Source organism: Eschrichtius robustus, chromosome 18 (assembly GCF_028021215.1).
Source record: "Eschrichtius robustus isolate mEscRob2 chromosome 18, mEscRob2.pri, whole genome shotgun sequence".
NCBI lineage: Eukaryota > Metazoa > Chordata > Mammalia > Artiodactyla > Eschrichtiidae > Eschrichtius > Eschrichtius robustus.
Genome location: NC_090841.1, coordinates 71,179,854 through 71,192,344, shown reverse-complemented (window position 1 = coordinate 71,192,344; position 12,491 = coordinate 71,179,854). Strand labels below are relative to the sequence as shown.

At 35.7% G+C, this 12,491-nt stretch overlaps 1 protein-coding gene across 1 annotated transcript in view; it reads right to left on the bottom strand.

Moving 5' to 3' along the window:
• Nucleotides 1-12,491, bottom strand: part of PCCA (propionyl-CoA carboxylase subunit alpha) — a 373,607-nt gene that overhangs the window by 347,752 nt on the left and 13,364 nt on the right. Inside the window, exons 3-4 of the mRNA XM_068526624.1 lie at nt 10,005-10,052; nt 9,824-9,892 (exon numbers count right to left, since the gene is read on the bottom strand). Coding sequence (XP_068382725.1) covers nt 9,824-9,892; nt 10,005-10,052 — 117 coding nt within the window. The remainder of the gene's footprint in view (nt 1-9,823; nt 9,893-10,004; nt 10,053-12,491) is intronic.

The window sequence follows — 12,491 nt, the reverse complement described above, 5'->3', positions numbered from 1 at the left end:
GAAAAGTGAGCAGTAGCAAGTTTTAAAGCAAATATGCCATTTGAAAACCCTTTAATTATCTAATTACCAGAACTCCAAGGTCCATGATCACATTAATGAAACCAATTCTTCCTTCCCATTAAATGCAGTATTACAGTCACTATCAGAGGCTTTGCCATGGAATTTTATGTTGCTGATAAGAAAACTTCATCTTGAACAATGACAACTATAAGTATTTTTTCCAAGAATGAATTAAGAATCTTACAGATTTTCTATTGCAATCTAAAAGACTGGGAAGGCTTCTGACCTAATTAAGACTAACTAGGAAACACGGACTATGACGGCCACCATCTTAAAATATTCTGTACTAGTAAAAGCAATTTAAGAAAATGGTATTTAAATATACCATCTCAACTACACACATACATATAACAAAAGGTCACCTGGTTTTTCAGTTACCACCCCCAAAAAGTTTTACAAACTTGACTCTGGTCATTTATTCCTATTTGAGGATTAATAATTACATTAGCTGAAAATAAGTCCATTAACAGATTTTGTGAAGTAATTTTTTATAAATTAAGAACTTTAACTCCTTTTCAAATTAAAAAAAAGGTTGAAAAATATCCTGAAAAGTAAATCATGTAAATGAGAAAAGGTAAATTGGTCTTGACACTTAAATTGCTTTCAACTCTATGTACACCTAGGATAAAAGTGAAGATATTCTAACAAAAATATAAATAGATAAGTTTATTAAAAGATATATATATGAAAAGATATAAAATAGATCATTTAACAACCCCATAAAATTTTTAAAAGGTTTTCCCTAAGGTCTTTTATACCTTCGCCTACATTAATGTATTCCATCTCCATTTACCTGATCATTACCCTCCAGTTTGTTCAGCTGGAACCAACATACGCTAATTACATAGACATCACGAAATCCTATTTGTCCTCAGTACCTCCCCAGACAGCGGGGAAATCATATCAAGGGTAGGCGTGCTAAGTGATGATTCCCCCCACCTTACTGTCAATCATCCCAGAGTGCTCACAGGAAACCCCACTCAACCTCATTACTGAATCCTAAGGGTAAGACTACAATACTCACCAGGAATCCTACTTCAAACAGCAGGCTGCCTGGCCAAGATGTGAGTCACAATGACTACTTCCCTGATTTTAGGTTTTGGTGTTAATGCGGTAAATACCAAGTATTTCTCATTTCAATCCAATGTTACTATACGCAGACAAAGCAACAAAATATTGCTAAGTTCAATTTAGGAGTCCAGCTAGGAAATATAGTCAAAGGTTGAAGTACAGAATCATTTAATCTCATTTTAAAAAAAAAATCAAAACCCTAACTTCAGAGGTTTAAAACAAATATAACAATATTTTGCTACTTCTTATGGAAAGGCTTATTAGTCTTCTTACTTGAAAACACACATACATACATTAAGTAAGTTATCATAAAAGTAAATAAAGTTATCTAACAAGTATTTTGAGAAGTACAAACACAACAATCTCTAAATTCTCATAATTATTTGTTCCCACTATTCACCAAACTAATGAAGTTAAGACCTACCTTCCCATTTAAAAAGTCCCAGTCACCAAAACCATCAAACATTTCTCATTCCTTATTATTTCTTAACTTCTCTGGGACTACCTAAAATCACAGTACATTAGTAGGCATAAAACCCTACAATCCACCTGTCCTGCCTTCTAAGTCAATATAATATTAAAAAGGTCCTCTTAAACAAATAAAATCTCCCACATCAGCCCTCTACCTAAAATCTAATGAATTTATTTCATAAGTGTGTCTCTTCTTGCTCCAAAATTTTATGTAATGGTCCTAATAATTTTCACTTTATAAGGTATTACAGTTTTTTTTTTTTTTGGCCGCGCTGTGCAGCATGCACGATCTTAGTTCCCTGACCAGGGATCGAACCCATGCTCTGTGCAGTGAAAACGTGGAGTCTTAACCACTGGGTCGCCAGGGAAGTCCCCAATATTTTTTAGTATCTGTTAGTACAGTTCCCTCTTCAATTTTCCTCAAAATTGTCTAGGCCATTCTTGCATATTTACTCCTTTGTCAATCCCCCCCACCACTGTTACATCATTACATTTATTAGGATTTAACACAAAAACGCAGATCTAGAAATAACTAGCATTTACAATATTGCTTCCTTATATAAAAATAAGAAGTCCTCATATAAGTCGTACAAATTCATTTTAAATTCATATCATAAAGTGTTTTGTCTTTGCCACTACTTCCATGAGGTTAAATATTTTTAAGTTGTATTTTCTATCTTGTTGATATTTAGGAAAGCTACAGATTTCTTTGTATTTACTTCTTAACTACCACAGAGACTTTTCTTACTGTTTCTAAAGAGTTGTTCAGTTGCCAGTGTAACTAGAAACTCGATACAATCTTATAATTTCTGCCTTTCCTGTCCACCGTTTTATAACTCTTGCCTAACTGCATTGCCGAGCACTCCTAGGACGCTATTAAATACTAGTGGTGATAGTAAATATATGGGTCTTCATCCTGACGTTCATGAGAATGCTTCCTATGAGGTGTGACCTTTTCATTCTGGGAGGGCAGTATTTACTTAATCCTGTTTTACTAAGGATTTCACAAGGAGAAGACAGTGAAGTTCTTTTACGTGACACCTAGGCTTCCATCAAGATGATCATATAGTTTTCCTCCACTAACCTACTACTATATTTAATTAAATTAATAGTGTCTAATATTGAACCATACTGAAATGTCACAAATACACCCTGCATGAATGCAGCATATTACTTAAATAAATTTTATTCTATTTCCTATTACTCCGAATTCTTCTATCAATATATAATTAGTCATTGTAATTTTATTTTTTGCTTACGACTTTTGCCCAGATTTTGATTTCTGAGTTACTATGCTGGTTTCATAAAAAGAAATGGAAATCTATTTTTCTTTCTCTAAGTCTAGAGCAATTTAAATAGTGTCAAAATTTCTTGCTTCCTGAAAATTTCAAAGAATCCTTGCGAGAGTCTCTAGGCCTGGACATTCAGAGTCTTTTAGTCAATTACTTCCTACCTTATTCAGGTGCTTTCATGTACAGAGTTGCAGGCCTATACATAATTATTTGTCACCAGTTTTGTAAACTGAGCAAAACAAAATAACTAACATTTTTTAAAGGCTTTTAAAACCAGGTTAAACCCCACTTTCAATAATGGATAGAACAACCAGAAGATCAGCCAGGAAACAGATGACTTAAATATCCCTATGAGCCAACCAGTCCTGAAAGACATCTGTAGAACACTCCACCCAGCAGCAGCAGAATACACATTCTTAAGTTCACATGGAACGTTCTCCAGGAGAGATCATATGGTAGTCCATAACACAAACATCAAAAAATTTTAAAGGATAGAAACAGTAGAAAACACATTCTCTGACCAAAAAAGAAGGAAATTAGAAATCAGTAATAGAAAGAAACTTGGGAAACTCATAAATATGTGGAATTAAACAACAAACTCCTAAATAACAAGTGGGTCAAAGAAGAAATCACAAGGGCAACCAGAAATTACTTTCAGAAATGAAAATGAAGATACAATATGTCAAAACAGGGAATGCAGCTAAAACAATAGAGAAAAATGAACAAACACCTATATTAAAAAGACCTCAAAACAACCTAGTTTTCTACTTTAAGAAACTATTTTTTAAAAGAGCAAACTAAACCCACAGCAATCAGAATGAAGGAAACAAAAACTAGTGTAAATAGAAATGAAGTAGAGAATTTAAAAAGAGAGAAATCAGTGAGACCAAAAGTTGGTTCTTTGAAAAGGTCAATGAAACGGAAAACCATTAGCTAAAATGGCAAAGAAAAAATGAAAAAACTCAAATAACTAAAACCAGGAATGAAAGAGACATTACTGCCAGCCTTATAAAAATAAAAAGATAAAGAAATACTATAAACAATCACATAACAATAAATGATAAGATGAAATGGACAAGTTCGTTCCTAGAAAGACAAACTATAGACACTAACTCAGGAAGAAATAGAAAACCTCAATAAATCTACAAGAGACTGAATTAGTAATCAAACAACTACCCACAGAGAAAAGCTCAGACCCAGATGGCTTCACTGGTGAACTCCACCAAACATTTAAGGAATAATACCAATTCTTCACAAACTCTTCCAAAACAACAGAAGATGAGAGAACACTTCCCATCTTATACTATGAGGCCAGTATCACTCTGATACCAAAAACAAAGACATCAAACGAAAAGAAACCTATAGACCAACATCTCTTATAAACATGGATGAAAAATTCTCTACAAAACACCAGCAAACTGAATCCAGCAATATACACAAAGGACTATACATCATGACCAAGTGTGATTTATCCCAGGAATGCAAGGCTAGTTTAACATCCAAAAATTAATTAATTAATGTAATATACCATATCAATGGAATAAAGGATAAAAACCACATTATCATCTCAGTAGACACAGCAAAAGCATTTGAAAAAAATCCAACACCCAATCATGACAAAAACTCTCAACAAACTAGGAACAGCAGGGCACTTCCTCAACCTAATAATGGGAATTTATTAAAATCCCAGAGCCTAAATCAAACTTAGTTGTGGAATACTGAATGTTTTCCCCCTAAGACGAGGAACAAAATAGGATGTCTGCTCTCACCACTCCTTTTCAGTATCATTCTGGAAATTAAAGCCAGGGAAATCAGGCAAGACTATGAAATAAAAAGCATCCAGTTAGAAAAGAAAGAAGTAAACCTATCTCTCTTTACACATGACATGATCTTCTAGAGAGAATCCTAAGGAATCTATTATATTTCTTAAAACTATTAGAACTAGTAAGTTCAGCAAGGTTGTAAGACACAAAATCACTATAAAAAAAATCAACTGTATTACTATACACCTGCAATTAACAATAAAAATTGAAATTAAGAAATTGCAATTCTAGGGAATTCCCTGGAGGTCCAGTGGTTAGGACACCACGCTTCCACTGCAGGGGGCACAGGTTCGATACCTGGTTAGGGAACGAAGATCCTGCAAGCCGCATGGTGCGGCCAAAAAAAAAAAATGAGAATAAAATTGCAATTCTAATAGCCTCAGAAATAATATTAAACTACTTAGGAATAAATATAGCAAAGTAAGTGCAAAACTTATACTCTGAAAACTACAAAACATTGTTGAAAGAAATTAAAGCAACGTAAATAAGTGGAACAACATCAAATGGAATATCCATGCTCATGTATAGGAGGACTTAAAAACGTCGAGATAAAGATATTTCTCAAACTGATCTACAGATAAAACACAATGCCTATCACAATCCCAGCAGGATACAGTTTTCCACTAGGACCATTTTCCCCTCATAAACCATTCTCCACAAATCTTTTCAAAGAATAATAAGGGCCTGGAGAAATGACACATAAAAGACAATTCATGACTTGATAAGAGGCTTAACCTCTATTTTGCTCTCTCTGGCCCTGACCATTTCCCACTGGAGTACTTTACACTGCTTGTTGACTCTGGCCTCATCCCCTGGATGCAGTTGCACTAATCTCATCAATACGTATGAACTGTTTTCCTGGGTAAAGCCTGACTTCGAGACTGCTCTGGGTTAGTCTTCTCAAAGAAAGCAAGAGAACTTCCTCAACAGAGAATAAGATATCATACTATTTTAAGACAATCCAACAATAAGCAAACTAGACTGATAACTGCAAACCCTCCCTAGAAGCACCTAAAAATCCCAGATTAAATATAACAAACTTCTTTAAATGAACAGTTTGGCTTACAAGAAACCACAAGCAATCCCTAGGGATCAAAAACAAAGAAGAAGCTAAAAGCCAGACAGTATCCACTAGAGCCAATACCACTAATCTTGGAGAGTATAAGTAGGGATCTGAATAACCTAGAGAACTGAGTTTTAACTCTCAGAGAAAGGAACCACGTGTGAGCTGAAGATTTGAAGGAAAACTCCTACATAAGGCCATGTTGCTCAAAGGTTACATCCTCAGGACTTCCCTGGTGCTCCAGTGGCTAAGACTCCACGCTCCCAGTGCAGGGGGTCTGGGTTCGATCCCTGGTTGGGGAGCTAGATCCCACATGGCACAACAAAGACTACATCCTCAGTGAAGGGGGGTGGGGTTTAAATAATCTACTAAATAGGTAGAAGACACACTTATTATCAGCTGTGCTTCAAAGTAAAGGAAAAAGTCTCCTCAGGAAATTAGAAACCATGGGCCTGTCTAACAGAGGGAGGGAGGGAGGGAGGGAGGGAAGGAGGGAGGGAGGGAGGGAGGGAGGGTGTGTGTGTGTGTGTGTGTGTGTGTGTGTGTGTGTGTGTGTGTGTGTGTGTGTGTGTGTGTGTGTGTGTGTGTGTGTGTGTGTGTGTGTGTGTGTGTGTGTGTGTGTGTGCGCGTGCGCGCGCGTGTGTAGTTTCATCTTGTTTTGACCCATCCTCATAATTCAGCAACCTTCGTGCCAAGAAATTAATATAAAAATTAGTCAGTGATACCCTGGACAACCCAAACCATGCGGAGTTCAACAATAAAGATACCAAATATGCGGTCACAAGACAAGATCTACACATGTGAGGAAACAATCCATTGTGAGGAAGAGTCAGAAATAGAAATAGATGCATAAGATCTTCAAGTAAAATAACAAAACGATAGAACCTTTAAAATAAGTATGCTATAAATAAGACACGAAAGGACTAAAATACGTAAGACAAAAGACAAAACAAAAATCAGGCAGGGAATTTCCTGGCAGTCCAGGGGTTAGTACTCCGCACTTTCACTGCCAAGGGCGCGGGCTCAATCCCTGGTCAGGGAACTAAGATCCCGCAAGCCACATGGCGCAGCCAAAAACAAAAATAAAATGTGCTTTAAAAAAAAAAACAGGCAGCTTCAAAAAGGAGCAGTAGACCCAACAGATTCCTCAAAAGACAGCAAAGATGACAAATGCAACCAAAGTAATCACAGTGTCAGGCAATTTTCATTGGTGAATGCAAAAATGTTAGATGAGAAGTTGTTGTGGGACAAACCTGCACGTGGATTCAACGACTCATCCCCCCAAAATTAATTTTAAAAGTGGGGGGGAATGCACCATTTTAATGGAAGGGACCAATGGAAGAAAACTGCATAATCGTCTTTAAAAGCCAACTTTTTCCCATTCAACATTCATTGTTTGCAAGTTACCTGGCTTTCCTTCTTTGTGTGACTTACCACTTAATAGTTGTAATAACTGTTAGTCTTCTTCCCCTGCTTAACTGCTTAAAAATTAGTTGCTTTTAACATAAAATTAACAGTTTTCACAATCAACTGTTGCAGTATTTTCCTACTATAATAGTATTTACATTTCAATTTATGAAATTAACACATGAAGCATGTTAAGATTTTTTTACTCCAAGTAACACTGAAAATGCTCACCTCTTAAATATCAATATTGAAACATTTATAATACATATGAATAGCATGCCTTGTTCATACTATCGATATTATACAGTTCATTAGATATGATGGTAACCTTTGTGATCACATGTTAAAGAAGCAAAATATGCTGTTAGAGGAATTCACCTTTTTGTCTTTCTTGAGGCTGAAGCAGAAACCAAATAGCAAATCCGGCCCTATTTCTAAGGCTTAAATCAAACTTTGAACATTCTAACCATCATTATTATCCTGCTTTTACTTATAGTATCTTTCTAGAAACCGACTTACAGGAGGTCATATAAAGAGGAAGCTTTGACCAAGCATGCATTGCTTGCTTCCCATCGTGGGGCCTGGCAAATCTTATTTTAAACTATATATCATAATCTCTGGTTAAAAAAAAAAAAAAAAAAAAGTGGCTAAAAGTCTTTAAAATATAAAAACTACCACCTCTGCTTCAGGAAGGATAAATGACAAAGACTTAAAACTCAAACCAACTCTTTTGAAACCAGTTTTGCCAAAGTCTGGAAAGTTACTGTCCACAAAGCTAGAAACGTAACAGTGAGAAAAGTTAGTCATGCTCTTTGGAGCAACAGCTTACAGAAGTAGATTATTCTGTAATACCACACTGAAATATAAACAAATAGGAAAAAGCTGAAATATAAATAATTTTGGCTATATGCCAACAGTCACCTCTGTGAGAAGCATAGAGAATTAACTATACTGTGATATGAAAAAAAAAATTACAAGTGAAAGGTTGTTGTTCGGCTTGAAATAAAAAGTGATTGTCCACAATTCAAACATTTTTCTCTCTCAATTTACCCATGAATGAAAACACAGCCTGAGCTAATACACTGAAAAATAAACACAAGATGAGAAGAGTGAATTTTAAATCTACTATTAGCTTGACGGTAACAAACTTTTTTCTGAAGGAGCTTTACTATTGGTAAAAGCCTTAGTTTACCAATCACAAATGACATTAAAGCAACAGTTTTCTCATTATTTCATGAACATTTTGTGAGGAATATAAACTACTGAAACTATCACAGTTAAAACAGATTATTAGTAAAGAAGCCAGAAACTAATATTCAAAAAAAATCAAACAGTATATATGCAAAACAAGTTTTTTTAACTGCTTAATTACTTTTAAAGTAAAGGATAAATATTTTAAATGTACCAGCCAAATAAACTAGATAATATAAATACTTAACCTTTATTCTGGGGAAATTAGAGTAGCTTACAATCATTTCCATTTTGTTTTTTAAAAAAGGAAGAGAGTCACAATAAGACAACAGGAACAACATACTTCTAGATAAAATTTTAAAATCACAAAGACTGAAAAGTCTTTGCATTAAATTCCTATACGATAAAAGCTGACATTACCAATAGGTCCTGTTATCAGAAGTTGTGTGAAAGAATGAAAAACAGTAACTTATATCAAAGTACAACTACTTACATTTCATTCCATACAGTTCCAATAATTCATACACTTTTCCCATGGAAGTTTTTTCTACTCATTCATAGTTTATTACTGCTAAAAATGCCTGTTTTGATAAAAATCCCCAATAAAATTATATATCAGTCACTGCTTCACGCTATACCTTCTTTTGTTCATGCCAATTAGCATTAGCCTATTTTTCATTTGTCTAACTTTCAGCTGCACATGGTAAAGCATTTAAGAAGGTTGAACAATTACAGCATCCCGAGTGACACTGGAGTTATCCTGTGCGGACATGTGCTCCCATAAGGCAGCATTGTATAAACATTTCATTAGGGCTTCCCTGGTGGCACAGTGGTTAAGAATCCACCTGCCAATGCAGGGGACCGGGTTCGAGCCCTGGTCGGGGAAGATCCCACACGCCGCGGAGCAACTAAGCCCGTGCGCCACAACTACTGAGCCTGCGCTCTAGAGCCTGCAAGCCACAACTAATGAAGCCTGCACGCTTACAGCCCATGCTCCACAAGAGAAGCCACCGCAATGAGAAGCACGCGCACCACAACAAAGAATAGCCCCCGCTCACAGCAACTAGAGAAAGCCCGCGCTCAGTAACAAAGACACAACTCAGCCAAAAATAAATAAAAGAAAATAAATTAAAAAAAAAAAAAAAATTTTTCATTAATCTTTGAATCTTTCTCATGCTTTGCTTAAATGTACTTGGTGACCAGAATCAGTTTACCAAATTTTTATTCTATTCTAGGCTTTTAAAGCCTCGAAAATAAAAGAGTTAAGACACATATTGAAGACATTATGATGTTCCCATTTTGCTTAATACAAGAGTGAGTAATTAAACAGGTATTTTTTTTAATTGTGTACCTTTTCAGGCCAACAAAAAAAACCCTACATCTTTCACTTTTTTTCTATTTGATCCAAAATAAGGTCCTGATTCAAACAAAGCAAATATACTTACAGAACTAGCATCAACATCACTGTGGATGGCAACCGTCTTAATGCCCATCTTCTTGCAAGTTTTAATAACCTATATTAAAGTACATTAATGTTATCTATTAACAGTAATTCATATTTAAAGGGATTTAATAATAATAAAATTCACAGAGTAAAACGGAAAATAAGATTAAAATTCCACTCACCCTACATGCAATTTCTCCTCTATTAGCAACAAGAATTTTATCAAAAGTCTGAAAAGAGAAAAAACACGTAAGAAATTGTCACTCTCGCTTTGGGACCAGAAAACACCAAGCTTTTCCACAATTACCATTGGGCATGATCCTAATAAACATTATTTCCTATAGTAGTATTAAATACTATACATATGTTATTTACAACCAGGCTGCTACTAAACTCATCTGGTAGGATCTGGCGTTATAATTATCCTGTTAAAGCATCAATTGACTAGGTTAGATAATTCATAAGGGGACTAAATTCTCTTGCCAAAAGATAATCTTCAAATGATACTTCAGAATACTAAGAAAACTTTAGAAAAAATTGCTTGAGAATTTACTTGATTATTTTCTAAATTCAGGGAAATTCTGTTATGTTTATCAAAGGGAAGTCTGATATAAGTTATATGCTATCTCTTTGGGATTGGGCCACAGCATTAAATGATACTTTTGATAAATGAGAACAGATACTATTTATGCTTATTTCCAAAGATTCCCAGACAAAGCAGGTTATGCTATTTGAGTACAATGTTAAGTTTGAATAACCACCAAATTTTGAAACAGCTGAGGCCATATAACAGAAAAAGAAGTTCCATTCTGTGTGGGGCTAGAGACCTAAATTTTAAGCCCAGCTTTGCCATTAATGATCTATTTGACTCTAAGCAAATCAATCTCTGTAGATTGAAATCTCTTGATTTCCACATATATAAATTGATAACATTCTAATGGGAAACTACTTAACAAGGTTCTCTCCCTACTCTAAAACTGTACAGGCTAATCCTTTTAAAGAAATGCACACAAACAATTATAAGTAATTTGGATGCAACACATTTTAGTACACAACGATTGCTAGGTTAGTGAATTGTTACACGTTAAATGGAACTATTTTTTAAAGTTTTAGTTATAGTTCTAAAAGAAAAGTTAAAGTTATATATGATCTTAAAAGTACTCATATAACTTAAAGCTATATTTTAACCCAACAGGTAATCACAGAATCTCAGAACTGGAATAGGCCTTTAAAGTCTTGATTTAACCTTTATATCACACATGGCTTATTCCACCAAACTAAGACAAGCCTCTACCTTAAAACTGGTAAATTCCTAATTTGATAGAATCCTGAGTCATTCAGAGCCTTGAGCGGATGGGCCCTTAAAATATCCTAATCTCACCTCAGGCGTGAGGCTATAAAATCATCTGCCTTTCTATTCTCATCTGCTCATGGTAAATTCCTGTTAAACAATAAGCATATTCTAAGAAAAAAAATGTTCATACTTCCTTGAACTGCATTTTAAAATGTGAATTTTTATTAAGTATTAAACACACTACATCTGATAAAAGCAGCACAAACACTGGAAGTTACACATTAAGCAACTGTTACAGTAAATATAACAAATTACTGACATCATAATATTACAGGGAGTACAAATTCCACCCTAATTCCTATCCAAGAAGCAGGATAATGGTTAAAAGCCAGTCTGGAGCCAAACTGTCCAGGTTGGAATCCCAACACTACCACGTGCTCTTCTGTAGACAAGTCGTCCTCCTGAACCCTCATTTCCTGGTATGTAAAATGAGAGTAAGAATAGCACCTGCCACAAGAGGTTGCGGGAATATGATTAACACCCTTAAAGTGTTTAGAGTAGTGCCTAGCACATAACATATACTCAGCAGGTGTTAGCTAGAGTATTGTTATTAGCTCCTTTGGGCCACAAACCAGATCACAAACCCAGGAGTGTGATTCCAACAGGGATAAATCTGTACCAAAATGAACACTGCACCTCACACATTTCTATGCATCTCTGTTCAGGGCTTGTGATGGTTAGTTTTATGTGCAACGTGATTGGTCCACAGGGTGTTCAGACTAAACGTTTTCTCTGCGGTGTCTGTGGGCGTGTTTCTAGATGAGACTAACGTTGAATCAGTGGACTCGGTAAAGCAGACAGCCCTCCCCAACGTGGGTGGGCATCATCCAGTCCACTGAGGGCCTGACAGACTAAAAAGTGGAGGAAGGGAGGATTAGTTCTGCCTGCCGGATTGAGCTGGAACACTGGTCTTCTCCTAGCCTTGGACTGGGACGTACACCATCAGCTCCCCTGGTTCCCAGACCTTTCGACCGGGACTAGAATTTCAGTACCAGCTTTCCTGGGTCTCCAGCTTGCCACAGCAGATTGTGGTGGGACTTCTCAGCCTCCATAATTATGTGAGCCGATAAAAAAATCTCCCTATGTCTCCTACTGGTTCTGTTTCTCTGAAGAACCCTAATACAGGACTATTAATGGATTACCAATTAGTACACAAGCTCAATAACGCTAATATCAATTAATCTTCCATACCTAAGATTTTCTTTTAACTAAGTAACAGATGAACATGGTTCAGAATTTAGAAGGTACACAAGGGGACACACTGTAGGGACACCTAGGCCCTTGCCCCAAAGGCAACTACTACTAGTTTCCTGAA